A 21,287-nucleotide genomic window follows, 5' to 3' on the forward strand; every position below is an offset into this window, starting at 1 on the left:
GAGAAAAAAAATGAGTGAAAAAAGATGTACCCTTCTATTCTGGCAACAAAAACACCATCAACATGCTATGACACAGAAAATCCTGTTTTTTTTCGGTGCTAAATTTTGTTCTGGTATTTATCCCTTAGCTTTTAATTGTAAGTGTTCAAATTGCATGCGTTATTTGCCTCCGCTAGTGCGATGGAACTGGGGTTATTTGGAGGCGATCAAATGTATATTTCAAAATTGCATTATCTCAGTGATTTGTAGCCGGAGGATCACAAATCTTTTGTATGGTTATCAAAATAATGATCACTTGTGGTGAAAGTGTATGTTTATTTTATGTTTATGTTTAACATAAACATAAAGTTTAACACCTCCGCGGTTTTCGCGATGCACTTTTTTATCTCCAGAACATCTATCGTCATCACCGATTTCACGTTCGAATGAAAAAAAAAATTGGTTCGTTACGTAGTTAGTGAATGTCGCAACTGACAAAAGAATCGATATGAATAAATTAATATCATATCGACAAAGCAACATGAACGTCCCAATCAAAATGACAGTTTGGCTGAACGTAAAAGTGAAATCAAAACATTTTATGTTCCAATGATGTGATGAAATTGTGTTGTTTTGTTAAATATTATCGTAGAAAATGCAGTAAGCTTTAATTCACCAGTGGACCGTCAGCAAGATGAAAAAGTTAACCGGAACCTTTCGAAATACTCAGTGGGATCCGTATTTGCTGATCGCACAGATCATTGCAATGCAGGCCCTCCTGTACGCTAGTCTTGGCTTGATAATGATCGCAATGGACATTCTGGCGGAAGCGAATCACACACTGGACCATCTGTTCGAGTATCACGTACGTGTTTTCTCCCATATCTTTTAGTAAACGCTAATAGGCTAACACACTGCTTATCCTACAGGAAATCCACGTCACTGATCTCGGTGGACGGTTGGTGATTTTCGCGTTCGTCATCAACTCTCTCGTGGGTTCGGGGCTGCTTTGGTTTGTGGTGCGGCGTACAAAGCTTTGCCTGGATTTCAGTGTCACTTTCCACTTCATTCATTTGGTGGTTTGCTGGTGGTACAACAGTGCCTTCCCGGCGACCATCAGCTGGTGGCTGCTGAATGCCGTCTGTACTGCGCTCATGTGCGTAGGTGGTGAGTTTCTTTGTCTCAAGACGGAGCTGCGGGAAATTCCGGTCGGCTATTCCGCTTTGAACAACAAAGTTGATCTGTAGAACTGTAGCGACCGAATGAGTGCGAAACGAGAAGTGAGTGAACTGTTAAGGATACGTTCTAAGGTGCGGTGTGCTTATGTGTTGCTTGTAAATATAATTCAGTACTCTAGAAACCATTTTTCGTTCAGTGTGATTGTGAATACAGTGTTAGCAATATCTTCTTTATCTTACCATCCATAGGCAACTTCCTTATTATTTTAATTATTGAAAACATTGCTTTGATGAAAACATTCATTCATTAAAATAATTAAAGAAAAATCCTGCAGTCTTTATATGTATAAAAAAGAAAAAAGTGTTGTTTCTTACGTTTATTGTTAACCTACAGCGTTTCCTTTTAACATGTTCTTATTTACAATAAAACTAAGAGAAATGATCGATTTTCTGATCATTTAAAATTCTCAGCAATTCTCGAAAAGTATAAGTAACAAACAAAATTATTTGATTACCGCATAGTACAACGGGATATGCAGAAAACGAAACAGAGAAATGTAGACTTCAGGCAGATGCGAACGGACAAATAAACCCCCGAAGATTACTGGCGGAAGTTCTTGTGCAGATCCAGCTGGATGGCGTACACGTGCTCCAGCACGTTGACAATGACGGTCTCCTTGTGTGTAGTAAGGGCTCGGTTCATTTCTTCGATGCGAACTCGAGTGTCGGCGTCGATCTTGTTGGAGACACCCTCGCGAGATCCGATGTGCTAAAATATAAGGAAAAGCAAATTTCAAATATTAATAGACACACTAAATGTACACATTTCTACTCTTGAATTATTTTTGGTCACTTTCTGTTGGTGCAAAGTGATTCAATTTACTTTTTGCGTAACAACGTGGAAAAGTATTTCGCACCTTTATATTTCATATCTATTTTGGCTGTGTCTAGATAAGATAACCCTAACGCTAGTATACTTTTTTTGCGAACACAAAGTTTAGTTTACGGAAAACTAGAAATTAATTTGTGAAACGAAACTTTAGGCTTTTACAGCATTTGCTTCATTATATCTGATGCTTCAACCGGTAACGGGAATATGAACATCCACCTAGCGACGCAAGTTTCAGTTTGAAAATATGTAGTTCAAAAACTATGCTATTTAATTATCACGATATCACGTGCCAGAATATTCACGGTGGAATTTTCACATTTAGACTAGCTTTCGAACGGGAAATTTAAACCAATCCGGATCGGCTCGTGGTGCATACCTTAATTTCCTCATCCTTGAATTGCTTCTCGCGCTCGGCACGGTATTTCTCGATTTCCTCGGTAGCTTCATCTTTGGCTTGCTTCAGACGGCGTGCCTTGCCTGAAAAACAAATTTAAACTTTTGAATCACCCCCAAAACTTGGTTGTTGTAACGCAAAATTTCATTTTTATCAAAATTATTATTCCATCACCAGATGAGCATAGGTCATGTGACTACCGTGTTGCGTTTTCAGCTCATATTTGCTTAATCGCTACTTACGCTTGCGGGCATCTCCAACCTTTTCGGCGGCCTTCTTCTCGGCAGCCAGCAGCTGCTGGATTCCCTGGGTATTGCTGGCCATCGCGGAAACCAAAAATACGAATGTGAAAATCAAAGGAACACACCGAACTGAAAATCAAACTGCCCTGGGTGCTGCTGACTGCTGCCTGAGGGACCTGAGGAGAGAACCGTTCGAACTGAAGTCACGAGTTGATTTGTCGTAGAATAGATGTAATACGTTTATGAGAGAATTGTCAGACCTGATATCTTCTTGAATTGATCTGGTAGTGGTATCCGCGTTTGTACTAGTGACTTAACTAGTAATATCATATGACTGACACTTGTTGGGTGGCGAAAGCTTCGTCGGTGGTACACGATATGAAGCGAGCCATGTAGCAAGCCTTTGAGCTTTAAATATGACTGCTGAAGCTTTTCTGATAGACAATGGGCCCAAGCAAATATGGTTTATAAATAATCTGAAAAACATACAAATAGCAATTTCTGCCTTCATCAAGTGAAACAAATTATTTAAAGCATTGTGAACCTTAGCTCCAAATGGTGAAGTGAAGTTTTTGAAGTGACAAAAAAAAAACGACACCAATTATCTTCATAACGAATGAATATTGTACAAACAGAAGCATTTTGCGGTGTGACATTGTTAATAAGTCCGCCATTTTCATAGTTTTTTTTATTAATTTTTTTTACATACAATACACTAAGGTCGCTTTTTACGCGGATTTCGGAATTTACGCGTTTTTTTTACGTGGATTCCGGAATTTACGCGGTTTTTTTTTACGCGGATCCCGGAATTTACGCGGTTTTTTTTACGCGTATTCCGGAATTTACGCGGTATTTTTTTGCCCGGATTTCGGTTTCCCTTCACTCGGAATGCAGAATTAACGATGTTTTTTTTACGCGGATTCCGGAATTTACGCGGTTTTTTACGCGGATTCCGGAATTTACGCGTTTTTTTACGCGGTTTCCGGAATTTACGCGGTTTTTTTTACGCGGCACGTATCCCACGCGTAAAAAGCGACTTTAGTGTATTTACATTTACATACATACAAATGCAATAAATTATTTCTTTGTGTCACTTTTTCGATCTAGAGGAAAAAAATGCGAAAAACATCTCCGACTGATGAGGAAACCACTTTAAATTACACCCTTTTCTGAAAAGACCAACAAAGATTGAATAAATCCCGAACAAAACTTAAAATCATCGCGAACGTTCTGGTAACGATCCCGAATTCGACTTTAAATCTGATTTGGGTTGAGTTAGTTTTTCAAAATATGTCGAAAAAGATTAAAATATTATAACATTTGCTCAATATTATTGTAAAATGCTTTTAAAAGCCAAGTTAAAATCGAAACAATCCTGATACAAAGTTAGAAAAGGCCATATATTATGACAAGGTTAGTCTGTAAAAGCTGAAAAGCGTTGAAAAATCTTTTCGGTACATTAAATAGGGGCCCTGGGTGAAATCGCCTTCCCGGGTGTCGATGATTGGCACAATAGTGATGGTATTAAGCCGACGAAAAGTAAACGAAAGAAGTAAAAAACGAATAGGTAAATTAAACTTTACCTACATTCGCTTAAAATCCCTTCGAAAGGTCAGCAAAAATTAAAAAAGAAAACAATTTTATATTATTAAACTTTTCGAAATCGATCGAACCAAAAAAAGCGGAAAAATAACTAAAAACCACTTAATTAGGTTGAGGTGGGTGGTGAAGGCAAATGAATTTCGAAAAAAAAAAGATTTATCTGATTCCAGCAATATATTGCTCCTCGTTTGGCTCCCCCTCTGAGTATTGCTACTCTTGGGCTACTATGATTGATGTTACATGGGTAGTTTCGTCAGAGCGTGGCAATGTAAACCCATGAAAAATCGGCAATTGTTGTCCACGTTTTTAATGCAAACGTTATCTCCAAGACCCTGAAGTCTTTTATAATTCCGGTTGTTAAAGATAGCGGAAAAATGCGACTATGTGTTGACATGTGCTGTGCCAATATAGAGGTCGTTAGAGAATCGCACCAGTTGCCTATAACTAAGGAGCTCTAGGGGGAATGAATATAGCCGTGAGTTTCTCAAAGTTGGACTTAACTGAGCTGTTTTATCATATCTAATGTCATAAGCCTGTCGTCGTATGTTCGAGTTCCTACTCGGGAGAGATTGTTAGTGTCAGTAGGATCGTAGCGCCAGCCCCGCAATTGTCTTGTACACTCAACAATCGGCTGCGAAGTCTGTGTATAGTAAAACAGGAGGTCGAATTCCGATACGGAATATAGCACCAAGGTGTTGCTTTGTTATTTATCAAAATGTGAAAATCACAAAAGTTCATTATCTCAGAAACTACACAACCGATTTTAACAAAATGGATTTTAAATGAACGAGCTACCTAAAAAACCCTTAACTTTTGAATTTTATAAGTTTGGACATGTGGTTCAAAAGTAATGGAAAGAAACGTGTTATGGAGGCTATTTAATCTCACTCATGTTTCTCAAAAATGGCTGGACCGATTTTCATGAAAGCTGTACATAAGACCTTAGGGGCCGTTCCTAAATCACGTGGTCATGTGATCTCCTTTTATTCCCCCCGTACCCCCCGTGGTCTTTCGTTGTCTTTTGGTCAACCCCTCCTCCCTTGCGATTTTAACCACGTGGTCTTTCATTTGTCAAGTGCCAAAAATTCACTTAAGTTTTTGATATATTATCGACTGATTTATAATCAAGTCTATATTTAATTTTATTAGGTCTATATATAATAAAGTCCAACCTAAATATGAGTACAGTGACGTCGCGTCATATAATTGAAACATATTTATTTCATGTTATTTGCATTGCTTAATAAAAATGCTCGTTTTGAAAGAGTCTCTCCAGCGATTTTTTGTTACGCAACTCACCAACCCCCCTCCTTTGTATAACCAATAGTAACGCTCAAGGATAAACCCCCTTCCCCCTATGAGCGTTACGTAATTTATGGATGCCGCCTAATGTATGTTCATTAGGCTGGGTCGATTTAAAAATCGCTTAGGCACATATGATTTTCGGATTTTAGGGATCAAAATAAGATACTTTTCTCAAGAAACCATACCTCTAAAATGAATTCTGATGTCCCTTGTACTAACGTGTAGGTACCCAAAAGGTCAAATTTCAAAAAATCCTGTTTTGACCCATTTAGAGTGACCCAATCGAGTCCAAATGTATGACCGACCCCCACTAACTTTGGAGGGCTGACCCACCCATGCTAGTGTTACCCCTCTGGGACCCCCCTAGGGGGTCTCCCATACAAAAATATAAAAAAATATCAAAAAATCACCACTTTTGGCACTTTATATGACAAAAATCAGTGAAATGGCTATTATTTTTCCGCACAAATGAAGTTTCTAGGAAAAAAATGTTTTTTTTTGTTTTTGGATTTTTGTTTTCTCTTTAAAAATTTATTCGATCGGAACATAGGAAAGAAACTAAAAAATTATTGTTTGAAGTCTTTTTTGGTTTCAACACTGGGCAATTTCGCACGGCTCTCTAATGTCGCCCCCATAACAGCCTCTACATTTTCCGATATTACTCGTTTGGAAACGCTAGCTAGCAGTTGAACGTGTTGTTCCGTTCCTTGTATATGTAATGGAATATGCGGATCAGTAAATGGTGAATCATCTTCATTTAAATATGCTATCAATGTTTCATACGGAATGATTCGCGTGAATGGTGGTTCAAATACGTTATTTTTATCAGTCAAATCGATCATTTTCGTGTAATTGAAGCAATGGAAGTTTATATCTGGTTTTTTATATTCTCTAAGTTCCGATGGGTCTTCAACATTGTCTCGATATCGTAAAATTTTCTTGATAGCAGAGTCGCGCACCTCTTTCCTATCATCAAACAACATTGATAGCAAGATATTTTCCGAATGTGCAAAATATGGATTATTTTTAATTACATGATTGACAACAGTGCGTAAGTTTGGCTCCAGAAATTGTGCCCAAGTAATGTACTTGAAAAATAATACACTACCGTACACGACAGAGCTGTAATACTTGATATTAAAATACATTGGCACATAAACCTTAATTATAAATTCAACCAGAATTCTTAAATTTTTAGGTGGTTTTTTCATTGTCACATATAATCGCAATAATCTAGCGGCCTTGGTGAGCCAGCGAGAATGTACAATTTTCCCTGGTTTTATGTTAGCCAGATCCACAGAAACCACGCCACTAGAAATTGCATGTGCCATGTCGTATAAGTACTGCGAATCGGTGGAATATTCGTGCTGTTCTGCAACAGGAGGCATATTTTCCAACGCAATTCTCTGAAAGTCGCTCACCACCTAACAATATATAATAATTAAATAAATTCATTATGATTTCACTATTCAAAATGTTAGAAAATTATAATAAATGAGTGATAGCAATGACTTACCGGAAGAGCTTCAGAATTTTCAATTTGCTTGCTTAGTTTCCCGGTTGTTGATGTTGGTCCAGTGGTGGATGATTTATCCAAAACCCCAAACAAATGTCGAAACGGAAGTTCGTTGAAGTGTAGAAGGCAATCAAACCAATGCAATGGTCTTTTTAGCAGCAATTCGAATCTTCGTATAATTCCAGTGTGCCAGTGTTTGTTGGCTCACCGTCAGTGCATATGCCAATCAATGCATCCAGAGATATGTTTTTATCGTTGAAAAATTCATTCAATTTTGTTGTTTTGTATTCAGCACTTTCCTCTACCAGTCTTGCGTAACCAATCAATCGAGAATTCGGTTTTCTCAAAATAAGAAGGTGAGGTTCTTTTACCATCCTACTATGATACTTACCATCAATTTTTTCTCTCGTATAAGTATCATCTTTTCTGCCGTCGAATGAAAACGCTATTAAACTGGAATCATCAAACCTTTTGCGGAGCACTATTCGTCTGCATTTCTCTCTTTCTCTACGAACTTTCGATTTATCCATGATGAGAGGTTCGCCATGCTGATCTTTCATTTCAAAATCTTTGAAAAGACTGGTTGCCAATGCTGACGCTACTCTATCAGACACACCAAATCTGTCACACATCAAGGCAAAGTTAAAACAATCGTATCTTTCTGTGTATTGTGAACTTGTGCTTCTATTCATAACATCTTCATCAACCGTCATCGGTACGTCTACGTATGTTGTATCATCGGGATCTTCGTATGTTGGCATTGATGACGATGTCCCTTGCTCTTCAATTTCCATCAGAAATGCATCAATTGTTAGTCTTCTCTGTTTATGTTGATCGTGCATAAACTCTTTGAGGCGTTCTGGAACCAAACCGCAGTTACATTGAGCTGCCGTCAAATCGCATTTACATGCTCCAATATAAAAAATTTCGTTCAGAGTACCGGTAAACACTAAAAGCCTCTATTCGTCTTCTCAATTTCGGCTTGGTATTTGTCAACCAATCTATTCAATTTAACAGCAACATATTTTTTTGAAATTATTCCCATACCAAGTTTTTCCCAAATTCCAACCAACCTATCTGTTACGTGATTAGAGAATTGTTTATAAGAAAACTTTTTTTGTTCTGTTTTTGCACGTTCGCTTAAGTAAAAATAATATCTCAAGATATCCAGATCGGTTGGTAAATTAATATCATTCAAATCAGAAGACACACCAAAAACAGCAACATCATGCTTGGGTATATGACTCATTGGGTTTTCGATAGCTGATGATGTTGATGCTATTTCATCTTGCGGGTTCATTGTAAACTAAAAAAAATATATTTTGACTTTAACAATTTTCACTTTCACTTTCAGGTTTTTATTTTAGGTGTTGACTCTTTGACGGACGATGTAGAATGATTTATGTTGACGTTTCTATCCTATACGAAACCTACACTAGTTCTACACAGAGTGAATAGATAGAGTGACGCAGAGAGAAATTCAGTCAAAACAGCAACACGGTTTTTTTATGTATCCACCAAAATATTTTTCTGGCAGCCCCTTTTTGCTCAAGTTCCAGTTGACTCAACGGAGTGTTGTTATTGTCAGAGTGAAAAGATAGTTATTGTATTTAAATTTAAAACAAGTTCGTTTGATAAAGTTTGATAGAGATATATAAAATGAAGTGCGTTTTGTGTAATAACAAAAAACAGTAAGGAATGTGAGTTTTTTTCGGTTCCCGAAGAATCCGATTGTGAGAAAACAGTGGATGGATTTTTGTTGCCTCCCAGCAGACTATTTCATTGACGAAAACACCCGACTTTGCAGTGTTCGTTTGGTTTTTCTGGTTTCAGACTCTGCGTCACTCTATTTATTCACTCTGGTTCTACAGTGTGCGTGGGAACAGTGGAAACGGAGCGTCCGTGCGTGGTAGCCGTTGTGGTAGCATACCAGCGGTGCTCGCCTGACTGGTCGAAATAAAAATATTACATATGATGTAACAGAGTGATATACGATTTTATGTTCAAAAGGACGCCAACTGCAAACGCCATCTGCAATGAGAATGGCTCAGAAATATGTGGAATTGTGTATGTATGCGCTGAAGACTCAGGACCGAATCCCATGCGAAGCAGGAGAAAACAAAAATCCAAAAACAAAAAAAAAACATTTTTTTCCTAGAAACTTCATTTGTGCGGAAAAATAATAGCCATTTCACTGATTTTTTGATATTTTTGTATGGGAGATCCCCTAGGGGGGTCCCAGGGGGGTGACACTAGCATGGGTGGGTCGGCCCTCCAAAGTTAGTGGGGGTCGGTCATACATTTGGACTCGATTGGGTCACTCTAAATGGGTCAAAACAGGATTTTTTGAAATTTGACCTTTTGGGTACCTACACGTTAGTACAAGGGACATCAGAATTCATTTTAGAGGTATGGTTTTTTGAGCAAAGTATCTTATTTTGATCCCTAGAATCCGAAAATCATATGTGCCTAAGCGATTTTTTGATCCCCTACAAATCGAACCGCCCTAATGTTCATATATGTTTGAATGTTATTTTTAAAATTTTTGGTATAGTTTCAGTAAACGTCGATTGTAAACTTCGATTGTAAACGATCGAAGCCATATGCCTGAATAAAACACTGAGTATTATTCAGAAAGTCCCTCGCTCGACTCGCGTTCGCGTAATACTGCCGTTTTCGAAGTCTGCTTTTGAGAGGAGTTAGGCTGGTGATTCTATTAGGGATGGGAAACCTATCGATAATTATCGATTATTTCGATAGTTGCCCGCTATCGATAGAATCGTTAAGCTTTTAGCGTTACCGATAGTTATCGATAATCATCTCGCATGCACCCTACGGACCCATCCGCAGCGATGCCAAAACAGCTAAGCAAATTAACCTTACCAGCGCTGAAAACGATTCTGATGCCTGTTCGCAATTACACGTAATCCCCTTCAAAACTGCACGAATATTTCAATTTTACTTTATCTCACGCAAAACCCAAACAAATATCAACAACGATGACAGGACAATTCGGGACTACGAAGCTGCTGATATTTGTTTGGTTTTTCGCATAAGAGAGTAAAGGAAAGAAATATTTTTGCTTTTGTCAACACGCATACTCTGACAATCTATACGAGAGTTTACGGGAGTGTGAGCAGTCTCTAAAATCTTTTTGAGTCTAGTCGCGAATTGTTTGAAAATTAAGAAATATTCATGTTCGCTCACTTTAACTCGTAATTTCGCGGTGATTCTAATCTTCTTAAAGTTGGCAGCAGTACGACAAAGTTGTTGTATGTAACGAAAGCAACTTTTTTCTTTGAAAAATGTCGCAGAATACGTAAGTTTTATAATTAAATGTTTTATTAAATTGAATTAATATTATAGTAAATACCACAACGTTATGATGGTGAATATTTTTTTTCGCAGAGCCCAAAAAAGAACGAAGAGGTCATTTGTATGGGGCTTCTTCGAAAAAATTAACAAAGGTAATAGTAATGTATTTCGTTGCAAAGTTGCTGGATGTAAAACAGAGCTCTCATGTAGTGGAAACACTACTAACCGACGATATCATTTGCAATCGCATCACCCGGTTGAATTACGTGAAGCACAATCTGGAAATCGAATGTCATCTGATTCAAGTTTTAACGATGATGAGGGGTAAGTAATCGTTACTTGTAGTATTTTTATCACTTGTTTTTATTTCAGTTCATAAAAGCTTATAGATCTCATGTTTGGTAGAAGTCTTAAGAGTGAAATTATCAACTCCATTCATTTTCAGAGACAATGCGGAAGGAATGCATCACCAAAAACAAACATCGATGACAAAATAAATCAAGCAAAGCGGCATTTCGTACAATCCAGCTTCTCAAAAAAAAAAAATGAATTGGACAAAGCATTAGTTCGCTTTATAGTGAAAGATATACAACCGTTGGCCGTAGTTGATGACGACGGGTTCGCCGAGTTCGTTCATGCTCTCGATCCGCGGTGTTGTTTACCGAGCAGGAGACATCTACGAGACGTTTTGTTAGAGCAAGCGTATCAGAAAACTGTACAACATATAGGTGAGATCTTAAAACCTATCAAGTAAGTTTTTTTTTGATTCGCTTAGTTTCACATTATTTGTTGGAAGTAAATCAGGAACAATTTTCTTGTTTCTACTTCCAATGATAAAATATATGTGTTAAATACCACACACATTTATTTTTGCGGAAAACCAGAAAAATTTCGCTGGATTTTGCCAAGCTGTAAGACCAGCAATTCAGCCAGCGAAATAAATTTTGATGTTTATCCAGCAAAGCAATGTTTCCCTCGCATGCATTTCATTTTTTCTGTATTATGTTTATTGCAGATTTATTGCCCTAACATACGATGGCTGGACTAGCCGTACAACACAAGGATACTTGGTGGTAACTGGACATTTTATTTTCGAGGAAAAGCTTTCAACTGCGACATTAGGTGTGATACCAATACCTTCGCGTTCGACGAGTAAAAATTTGAAGGAATTGATTTTCTCAGTGCTCAAGCGGTTTCCGAGTGTAAGCGTCGTATGCGCCGTAACAGACAGCGGCAGTAACATGATTTCCGCATGTGATTTAATGAAGGTAAAAAATTTTTTTGACAAAAATACAAATCTGAATTAGTTGATGTTAAGGGCGAATCGTTGTCTTGCTTTTCTATCTAGTTTCGCCCTAATAACGAAGTAATCCGGAATTGTTTAGTTCATGTTTTGAGGAAATTCGAGGTAAAAATGTTTCGTCAGAGCTGGGAACGTGCCGTCACTCATACTAGCACTGAAGTATTATTTAACAATATTAGCATTACACACTAGTATACTATTTTATTCTGAGTTCTAATTTTCACCTCGGTATTAGTAATGAATTCTTATTTTGAATTGCAATTTAGTTTAATTGGTGTTATATTGCTTTTATTTATTAGTATTAGTATTTTTGTTTTTATTAGCGGCGAGCTCCGAGATAAATACTCTTCAGAATCGCTCTCAACCCGGACCGTAACAGATATTTTTGAATGTCATATATTCAGATGTTGAAATCACAGTTGGTTGGTATTTTGTAATTTCACAATGTAAGGCTACGGCCACAGTGAGGTTTGACAAATCACGTAATGCCGCGTTACCAACCTCCGTACATTTGAGCAAACTCAGTATGCCCCAGTAAACGCGATCATCCCTGTCACGTTTACTGTGGTATGCTTGGTTACTGTAGTATACTTAGGTTACCCCGAGGACGAGACCGTTTCTGAAATATCTCTCGAATCTGACTTGCTTTAAGTTTTTCCGACACAAGTTCACTGGAGAGAAAGAGATTCCGATAGGGCCCACTTCCGCGGGAAAACGCGGTATTCAGAATGGGTCCAGGATAAATGAATTTACCACATGGACCTCCAATGAACTTTTTCAAATAATCTTGAAGTTGGACACGTCGCAACCGAGGTTTTGAAAACCAAAGATAAGTATCCGCTTTCCCGGAAAATTATTCACCAGCCAAGTTTCACTCGCGTTTTCTAATACAACATTTTGCTCGCCTTGTCTTCTGTAATAGAGGCTATTATAGTTGTTATTGAAATAGTGACTCTACTTTTTATTGACTACATGAACAATTCCAGATGAGACACATGCCTTGTGCCGCCCACAAAATTCAGAGAATTGTAATGGTTGGAATATCGAAAACAGAACGATCCTTTTCTTCAAAAGAAACTGAGGATTTTGTTGAAAATTTTTTCTGCGATGATAACGATAATGTTCAAAACTGCGATGTCTCCGTTTATAATGTTATTGTCAAATGCAAGCGAATCGCAACATTTTTCCATCATAACTCCTCAGCAAACCGAAGCCTTTAGCAAGAATTGCATAACGCCAAGCGTCAGCTAGCCAAAATTAGTCAGCCGAACAACACACGTTGGAATTCCGTATACTATATGCTTGAGAGCATATGGAAAATCGGAGAAGCACTATTTGCCGTTCTATCGAAATGTGGCAAGTGGGAGTTGGACCTTACACCTGCCGAAAAACACCTTATACCACAAACTCTAGCCATATTAAAACCATTCGTCAAGGCCACCACCAAGTTAAGCGGTGATTCTTATCCTACTGTAAACCTTATTATAACCACAACCAAACAAATTCTTATGGAACTGAACAGTTTACTAAGTTTGTCAGACAATGAGGTAGTAGAAGGAGAAACGACAGTATTTGAAGTATCAGAGAACAACGAAGACGCTAAGATAGTCATCGACAGCCAGGAGGCAATTTGTTTTCTAAAGCAACTGGTTAGTTCAACGAGAGAAAAAATGCTGGAGTATGAAACTCGAACAGCATCAGAGTAAGTTTGCGAGGTTTTGGTAACGTTTTAGGTCACGTAGGCAAACTAATTATTAATTAAATCATTTAATTAGTTCTTAATTAGGTTAAGTTGTTTTATGTTATTTATTTTTTAAGTGTTGAGTATTTGTAATAATTGTTTTTGAATGTTTAATCAATATGCCAATCCTATTTTTTTTTCTTTTTACACAGATTAAGTACAAGACTAGATCCGCGCTTTAAAAAACATGGATTTATATCTGAATCTAACTACCGCATGATGGCTGAGAAATTAAAAGAAGAACTAAAAACAGTAATGGCTACACAAAATAGAACACACATTGAATGTTCATCATCAATTGAACCCGTGCCGTGTGTCTCAAAAAGAGGCAAAAACTTGTTACGTACAGACTAAGTGTTATTTCAATGTTTTACTTGTTCATAGCAGAGTACACTTTTTTGAATAACATTACGTTCACAAGACAAGATCGCTCGATCCACTCAATAGCACAGGCAATCGTTCATTTAAATAAATACCTGGAAGATCCCATAACAAATGAAACCACCGATGTGCTCTCCTTTTGGACCAATTATACACCCAACGCAAACGGGGAATATTTTATAACTTTTGGGCAATTTTTTATTACTTTTTGTGTCTTATGACTGCGCATTATACACAAAAAGTAACAAACAAAAAGTAATAAAAATTATGACGGCCACACGCTTGTATGTGTTTCTGCAGGAGAACATACAGCCAAGCACCGCAATGCATGTGTTGGCAAGACTTCACTCGCTGCATTTGTATTGATGCAACGATCTGGTTCATTTTTGTCTCCCTTCATCCACACATAATCAGAATCTCAACCGTCAACCTCAAATGTCCAATTAGAAACACTTTCGTTTCGTCCCCCAGTGTTTACTTGAAATGGAAATATGTAATACCGTCTGACCAGAGTTGCCGAAGTTGCGAATATTGTTCTGGATGGGCACGAGTTTTGTATATTCAAACAGGTCCAAATGAGTTTCCATGAACCAATGATTATGTGCTGTAAATAGCTGGCAAGAAAGCGAATGTTTTTATTTTTCTCTAACGCAGTTTACAGATCGTGATGTCATTTTAAGGCGCATTTCAAGTCTTTGAAATCATCAACGTTTGCATACTCTATGACGGGAAAAATGTTGCTTGGCAGCTCTTGTCATATTTTTCCGCTACTCCGTATGCATACAACAAGCGAACTAATACACGCCCACCGGATGAATTGGAGATTGAAAAAACTTGTAACATGTGCAACTTATGCGACGGTGTGTGATTTTTTTTTTGACTTGAGGTGGAAAGGGAGCATTTTTCGACAGAAAAAACGTTGCATGTGGTTGAAACGACCATTATAAGATAGTCGTACTCTCATAAAAAGCAAAGCCTTGGTGCTACATTCCGATTCGGAACTTGACCTTCTGTTTACTATACACAGACTTCGCAGCCAACCGTTAAGTGTACAGGACAATTGCGGGGCTAGCGCTACGATCCTACTGACACTAACAGTCTCTCCCGAGTCAAGACTCGAACCTGCGATGACTGGCTTGTTAGGCCAGCATCGTACCTCGAGACCAGCTGGGGAGACAGTCGTACTCTCATAACACGTGCTAAATATATGACAGTATGTGTTGTTACTTGACTGGGGAAGAATTTTGTTGCTTTTTAAGTAATGGATTTGTTACCTAAAAGGTAATTTTGCGCTATTGCTTCTAAAGTAATAAGGAAAAGTTTTGCGTGTACAGCTTGCGAAGCACTGCAATTGCTCTACGTTTCATGATAATACCCGCATTGTCCGTTCCCTCCGAGAGGGTAAATTCGACCGCAGGTAACACAATTACTGATAAAAGAGCGAGATTGACTCCAACTCTTGCAGAACAGCTAGTTTTTCTTAATGAAAACTTCAAATTTTTGCAAATGTAGTGCACTGTAATAAGAAATTTTATAAATAACACACTCACACTGACACATACATACACACGCATACATACATACACGCCTACACACTGACACACACCGACATTTCTGACACACACACACACACACCGACACTTCTGACACACTCACACACACCGACACTTCTGACACACTCACACACACCGACACTTCTGACACACTCACACACACCGACACACACACGAGAAATTGAATACATCATATGTAATGTAATTTAGTACATTATATGTAGTTAGAGGGAGAGTTGTTTTATAACTGTTTTAATGAATAGATTACTTATTAATCTTACTTACTTATTACTTATTAATCTCACTTATGTCTTATAATTATGAGTTAAAAAGTTGTACTTGTGTACGTTGAGACGAATCCCAAACTACGAAATATACATGTTAAACTGTTATTCAAAGTATTCTCTTAATATTTGATTACATTAACTTCTCAATACTTTAGGTTCACGCTTTAAACTCCAGTTTTATACAAGACAGTGACAAATCCATTCACCAAGTTGAAAAAAGCTATTAAAACACAAATCGCAATGAAACAAATGGAACGTTCTGCGTATCGGATTACTGTTGAGAATTTTTTATCCAATAAACTTTGAAATCGTCTCCTCTTGCTTTGGAAGTCATCATTGTTGCCACAATCTTTGTTTATCCAGTTGAAATTATTTGCGATGCCACTAAAAGCATTGTCCTGTTGCTGTGGTCCACCGCCGCTTTCTATTTGTTGGATGATCTGTTGTTGTGCCTCGGCGACTCTAATCCTAATGCATTCCGCCCAAATTGTTTTTCCTCCACCATTGTCATTTCACGTTCTACAATATTCTGCTTGTAAAGTCCATGCATCGAGGCATACTTTGGCCATTTTACGCTTAAAAGAACCAATTTCTGCAAGACGTAAACCTTTTTCGGTTTCTGAAAGACCAGCGTACACATATTATGTTTATACTGAACGTTTGTTTTTTTTTCTGCAACTGTTTCTAGCTGTCAAACTATCGATATTTATCGATAATTATCGATTGCGGTCGCAAAATTATCGATAACTATCGATAGGCAATTTTTTCGATATTTCCCATCCCTGTTCTATTCGGGTTATTCGCGTTGAAAGAGATTTTGAAGGCTGTTCGCACCTACGTGAACACTCATATGTAATTGTCAAAATGTGCGTGATGACAAAAGCAAAAATATTTCCTTCCTTGTTTTTCGCATGCAAAAACCAAACAAATATCAGCAACACCGTCAACGCGAATAGACACTAAGGACATAATAGTTTGAAAAAAATAACAGGAGGGTTGTGTGCAAAGCTACGACCGCAAAGTTGCAGCAGAATACTTTTACAAGAAAGATAACCCGGTTGCTTGCGTGTCAGTCATTTTTTCTAGTAAATAAACGTTGCCTAATCAGATCAATCGAATTTTGCGCTTCAACAAGGATTGACCATTTCCAATAATATACTTATAATATAAGTTGCTTGTCATGGTTGGGGCTGGACAATTTTTAAACTTTGAGATGAAATTTTTTCGGTGCTCATGACTGAAGGAAAAGACAATTCAGTACGTTTTGAGACACGGAGATGAGGAAAAATTATTAACTTTTACACATTTTAAAATGTGGAATAACTCACTAGAAAATATTAACTCTTCAATCAAGTTTTTATTTCATCATGAAAAGGACAATTTGTTGTTCATTTTAGTATCGGATTAGATGCCGATCACATCTTTGCGTTATTACTGACAGGGCGAATAAAGTATTCCTTGTGATAAAGTAAACAATGAAATGCTGATATAACACTCAAAACTAGACGGCTCACGTGTTGTCAAAATGAGTCAACTTTTCATTGAATACATTTACTAGTGCCCACTATCGCACAGAGGCTGCATTTCACTAAAGTGCCTCACTGCATCAGCCGCTATCGTTGCTGGAATCCGCTGCAACTAGTGCGCTATCAATTGCTACGCAACAGTTGTGTCCGCTTTCTGCCATCACTGGTATCCACTGCACTGCTAGTGCTGCTGCTAAGGGAGGACGACTGCTGTTGTCGCTGTCTAGAGCTATTATGAGCGGCTTCGGCTGAAACAGGCTCTTATATAGGCCAAATAGCATATTTTAAATTGCAAGGTATATGATTCTGTCGACCGTGCTTGGGAAGCAATCATATAACGACCAATCAGAGGTCGAAATTTTCGTTTTGACAAGGCTCGACTATTTTCAATAGTACAATAGTATGAATAATAAAATTACAATTATCTTCTTTTGGGAAGAATCTTAGAAGATTTTCCAATCTATTGCTGCAAGAACGAAGGGAATCCATCGAATACTAACCGATTTATTAGCATTTGAAATTGGACATATTTTTCACTTTTTTCGGTATTAGATTTTCATTTCACATCCCCATGTAGCCGAACTTCCTGAGAGAAGTATTCTACTTCAAAACCCATGAATCCCATCAGGGAATGGTAGCCATGAATGGGAGACTTCGTCAAAAGGTGTGGTCCTCTAACCCTCTAGAACTTCTGAACCGCACCAAAATTCTGGAAAAAGCCTCGGCCGATCTCGCAATTGATTTTGTAGGACCGACATCATCAATCTTGGTGTTCGATAGGAAAATTAAGGAAAGCCACCAGGCTTATTAACAAAGGAAACTCAAGTATTGGATGAGATCTGTGACCGAAACTATGTACAGAAGACAAAAGGAGCGGTATACGCTGATAACCGGCGTAGGGCTAAACATAGGTGAGTTATTTCAAGACGATGCCGTTGTCACAAGGAGCAAACAAAAATAAAACAAACTATTAAAGACATTCGAGTTGAACTGACGAACCCGGCGAGCAATTACTAAGCGAACTCTCACGTAAGTTGACGCATTTTAGTAATGGCTAGCTAGGGGCACCAAAATTCACAGGAATGAGTAAAAAGCTATAATCTTACTAAGGCAGCTTCACGCTTCAGGGCAGCATTTTTCGTCGACCAGTGTAACTAATTTTAATTTTTTAAAACTTTTTTTCCTAGAAAACTTTTTTTTGAGAGTGTATGTCTGTATATTCCAGAAAGACAAAATATTATCTACAACTTTGTCGAAATTTCTTCTACATAGCATTTTTACATAGGTAGCTTCTCAAAAACGAGTCGTGATTCGAAAAAAATAGCCAATAGTACAAAATTGCATCTCTAGCCCATAGAAACATCTATGCAAAGATTCAGTTAAATGTCATTCGAAATATAATATTAGAACTGGGACGTTTTTCGCTTGTTAGTGTTCCTACGGTCAGAACTCGCAATTAGACGGGTAATAGCTCAGTGCTTTGAGATGCGAAACTTTACAACGAACTGCTGTACTATTAATGTTTATATTGCTAAAAATTTGACGTTCCACACAATTCGACTCGTCGGTCTAACTGTTACTGTAACCATCAATATAAAATTTGAGAGAAAAATCCTCGTCCTAATAGAATGTAATTGAATATCAAAAGGTTTCCGAAAAAATCTGTTATTTTATTTAAAAGTGATTGCAATGACAGTCGGGCCGACAAACCAGGATCGCTATTTCAGGATGGCGTAAAGTAGTAAGCAAGAAGATATATATATTGTATGCAATGTTTCATGCTCAGCAAAGCTTTTGACATGATATTATTACCTATTTACAAAGCTAGATAAATTTAAGATAAAGTTTCTTATAAGGATTTTGAATCCGTTTTTCCAATTCCAGGAAATTTTTATTTTTCGCGACATTCTACCTGATTTGGTTAACAAGGATTTATATCAAATGTGAACTTCGAATTAAAGGTCGAATACACCTTTTACACAGTTCGACGTAGACCAGCTTATTAACCCTATCCCCGCGGAGAGAAATCAGTTTTTACATTGAAAAATGACATTCAAACTCTTATTACTCAGCAACCGCATGCATAATTAGCTCAAACTACATTGCATGTTGAAGATCAATCTGTTTTCTAATTGCTTAGAATATTTTCATCGTTAGAAGTTTCGAGTATAGTTGTTAAACTGATTTCAAAGTTGATATGTCAGGTGATGCCATATGGCACCACCCGCGGGGAATGGGTTAATATCAATTCAATTATAATCAATTGTTCAACAAAAGTTTTTATATGTATCCTTTTACCCAACCGCTAGATGACTTAGTTTCTTTGGCAATTTTATTAAGATGGATAAGAAAAACAGAAGTTTATGGAAAAAAACTGATTTATTCTTAAGAAAGCATCAAAATGTACTTATGATTAGTTACATATTGATTGATATTTTTGTGCTTTGTATTCGGCAGATATTGCTGCGAACATTGAATAGTCGATAGTTTGTGCAAATTTTTGTTGTTGCAAACATTAAAAGGCCAATAATATGCTGGTTTAATCAGTCATAGTATTAGTTATTAGGCATAAATAAATGCCACCTTAAATTCGCCATACAGAAAACAGTTCAGCTATTGGAAACATTTTGAGCTCAGAAAAATCTCGGAGTTTAGAAAATGCTTGAACTGCTACAACACAGGTTTTGCCGTAGAGCTCAAGCTGGAAAAATGGAAGATTATAGCTTGATGACCATTTCTATGAATTTTGGTGCCCCTAGAAGAGATAACTTTTTCAGAGACTTAAATGAGTTCTACCGTGAGACGACGTAAAAACGACGAACTTGACGGGCAATTACTCTGCGTCAGACTTCTTAAGAAACCTTCAAAGCCTATTCCAGTTTTAAAAGATGGTGAACGTTTTCTTGTATCCAATGAACAAAAGGCTTTTAATTTTCCAATTTTCCTAATCAAAATTTTAAAAAATTATCTTACTGATCGAACTCTGCAGGTTGTCTATCAGAATTCAAAATCTGATAGATTTCCTGTCAGAGCAGGTGTACCTCAAGGTTCAGTCTTGGGTCCAGTCCTGTACAACATATTCACTTCAGATCTTCCTGATTTGCCTCAAGGATGCACAAAGTCATTGTTCTGCGATGACACAAGCATTTCCGTAAAAGGAAAAAGTCTTCGTGTCATATGCAGTCGATTGCAGAAAAGTTTAGATATTTTTTCTTCCTACTTGCAAAAGTGGAAAATCTCTCCCAATGCTTCTAAAACTCAAATGATAATTTTTCCGCATAAGCCTAGGGCTTCTTTCCTCAAGCCAAACAATAATCACGTTGTCAAGATGAATGGGGTTATTTTAAGTTGGTCTGACAAGGTTAAGTACTTGGGACTAATTTATGATAATAAACTTATTTTCAAAGAGCACATTGAGAGTATACAAGCCAAGTGCATCAAATATACGAGATGTTTATATCCTCTCATTAACAGGAATTCTAAACTTAGTTTAAAGAACAAACTTTTGATTTACAAACAAATTTTTAGACCAGCAATGCTTTATGCTGTACCGATCTGGTCAAGTTGCTGTTCAACAAGGAAGAAAACGCTCCAAAGGATTCAGAATAAAATTCTGAAAATGATTTTGAAGCGTCCTCCTTGGTTTGGTACAATCGAATTACATAGACTTACTGGTGTTGAACCTTTAGAAGCTATGTCAAATAAAATTATTAACAATTTTCGACAAAAATCGTTGCAATCCTCAATTGCTTCGATAAGCTCTCTTTATAGCCAATAAGTTAGCAATTAAGTTAGTTGTAAGTTTGCTTCCCCTTTTTTGACAAGTAGGTTTAAATCCCTACGAATGATAAGTCCTAATTGCGAAAGCAAACGAATCCTAACAATTGAAATTACAAATTTCTAACAGTGTTGAGAAGTCACCATTTGTGATTGGACACACATACTCATTATTTACTAATATTTATCATAAATACTTAAGCTACTAACAAATCCCCCCTTAAAAAAAAAAAAAAAAAAAAAAAAAAACTCTGCGTCAGACAAAAGCACTTTTAACCAAGCCGAAATTCACAGAA

The 21,287-nt window shown here is 37.3% G+C and overlaps 4 protein-coding genes across 6 annotated transcripts; 2 read left to right on the forward strand and 2 right to left on the reverse strand.

Moving 5' to 3' along the window:
• Positions 1 to 539: 539 nt before the first annotated feature.
• Positions 540 to 1,484, forward strand: LOC129727767 (protein SYS1 homolog). Its single transcript, XM_055685911.1, has 2 exons — positions 540 to 844; positions 909 to 1,484. Exons 1-2 carry the CDS (start codon positions 674 to 676, stop codon positions 1,224 to 1,226), a joined length of 489 nt encoding a protein of 162 aa, XP_055541886.1. The 5' UTR covers positions 540 to 673; the 3' UTR covers positions 1,227 to 1,484.
• A 35-nt stretch (positions 1,485 to 1,519) lies between these two features.
• On the reverse strand, positions 1,520 to 2,943 carry LOC129727769 (V-type proton ATPase subunit G-like). The gene is made up of 3 exons (XM_055685912.1): positions 2,686 to 2,943; positions 2,426 to 2,526; positions 1,520 to 1,926 (listed from the first exon to the last, which is right to left on the reverse strand). Exons 1-3 carry the CDS (start codon positions 2,765 to 2,767, stop codon positions 1,759 to 1,761), a joined length of 351 nt encoding a protein of 116 aa, XP_055541887.1. The 5' UTR covers positions 2,768 to 2,943; the 3' UTR covers positions 1,520 to 1,758.
• Positions 2,944 to 6,137: 3,194 nt separating this feature from the next.
• LOC129730057 (uncharacterized) lies at positions 6,138 to 7,440 on the reverse strand. The gene is made up of 2 exons (XM_055689076.1): positions 7,109 to 7,440; positions 6,138 to 7,016 (listed from the first exon to the last, which is right to left on the reverse strand). Exon 2 carries the CDS (start codon positions 6,978 to 6,980, stop codon positions 6,159 to 6,161), a length of 822 nt encoding a protein of 273 aa, XP_055545051.1. The 5' UTR covers positions 6,981 to 7,016; positions 7,109 to 7,440; the 3' UTR covers positions 6,138 to 6,158.
• A 2,164-nt stretch (positions 7,441 to 9,604) lies between these two features.
• On the forward strand, positions 9,605 to 16,379 carry LOC129732408 (uncharacterized). Of its 3 annotated transcripts, XR_008729251.1 has the most exons (4): positions 9,605 to 10,427; positions 10,517 to 10,747; positions 10,869 to 11,151; positions 11,439 to 16,379. XR_008729251.1 is itself a non-coding variant. In XM_055693273.1 (3 exons), exons 1-3 carry the CDS (start codon positions 10,818 to 10,820, stop codon positions 13,647 to 13,649), a joined length of 639 nt encoding a protein of 212 aa, XP_055549248.1. In that variant the 5' UTR covers positions 9,605 to 10,817; the 3' UTR covers positions 13,650 to 16,379. The 3 variants fall into 3 exon arrangements, 1 of the variants encoding a protein (XP_055549248.1); XR_008729250.1 differs by having other exon boundaries at positions 9,605 to 10,747; XM_055693273.1 differs by having other exon boundaries at positions 9,605 to 11,173; positions 11,439 to 11,691; positions 13,620 to 16,379.
• Positions 16,380 to 21,287: the final 4,908 nt, after the last annotated feature.

This window comes from Wyeomyia smithii, chromosome 3 (assembly GCF_029784165.1).
Source record: "Wyeomyia smithii strain HCP4-BCI-WySm-NY-G18 chromosome 3, ASM2978416v1, whole genome shotgun sequence".
Taxonomy (NCBI): domain Eukaryota; kingdom Metazoa; phylum Arthropoda; class Insecta; order Diptera; family Culicidae; genus Wyeomyia; species Wyeomyia smithii.

What these genes read in the sequence shown, in the direction of transcription:
- LOC129727767 (XM_055685911.1), top strand. Translation starts at nt 674, where the DNA reads ATGAAAAAGTTAACCGGAACCTTTCGAAATACTCAGTGGGATCCGTAT. An exon ending in ACCATCTGTTCGAGTATCAC is followed by an intron (nt 845 to 908) that starts GTACGTGTTTTC and finishes CTTATCCTACAG; the next exon opens with GAAATCCACGTCACTGATCT.
- LOC129727769 (XM_055685912.1), bottom strand. Translation starts at nt 2,767, where the DNA reads ATGGCCAGCAATACCCAGGGAATCCAGCAGCTGCTGGCTGCCGAGAAG. An exon ending in GGTTGGAGATGCCCGCAAGC is followed by an intron (nt 2,527 to 2,685) that starts GTAAGTAGCGAT and finishes TTTGTTTTTCAG; the next exon opens with GCAAGGCACGCCGTCTGAAG. An exon ending in TCAAGGATGAGGAAATTAAG is followed by an intron (nt 1,927 to 2,425) that starts GTATGCACCACG and finishes CTTATATTTTAG; the next exon opens with CACATCGGATCTCGCGAGGG.
- LOC129730057 (XM_055689076.1), bottom strand. Translation starts at nt 6,980, where the DNA reads ATGCCTCCTGTTGCAGAACAGCACGAATATTCCACCGATTCGCAGTAC.
- LOC129732408 (XM_055693273.1), top strand. Translation starts at nt 10,818, where the DNA reads ATGTTTGGTAGAAGTCTTAAGAGTGAAATTATCAACTCCATTCATTTT. An exon ending in GAGATCTTAAAACCTATCAA is followed by an intron (nt 11,174 to 11,438) that starts GTAAGTTTTTTT and finishes TGTTTATTGCAG; the next exon opens with ATTTATTGCCCTAACATACG. An exon ending in CCGCATGTGATTTAATGAAG is followed by an intron (nt 11,692 to 13,619) that starts GTAAAAAATTTT and finishes CTTTTTACACAG; the next exon opens with ATTAAGTACAAGACTAGATC.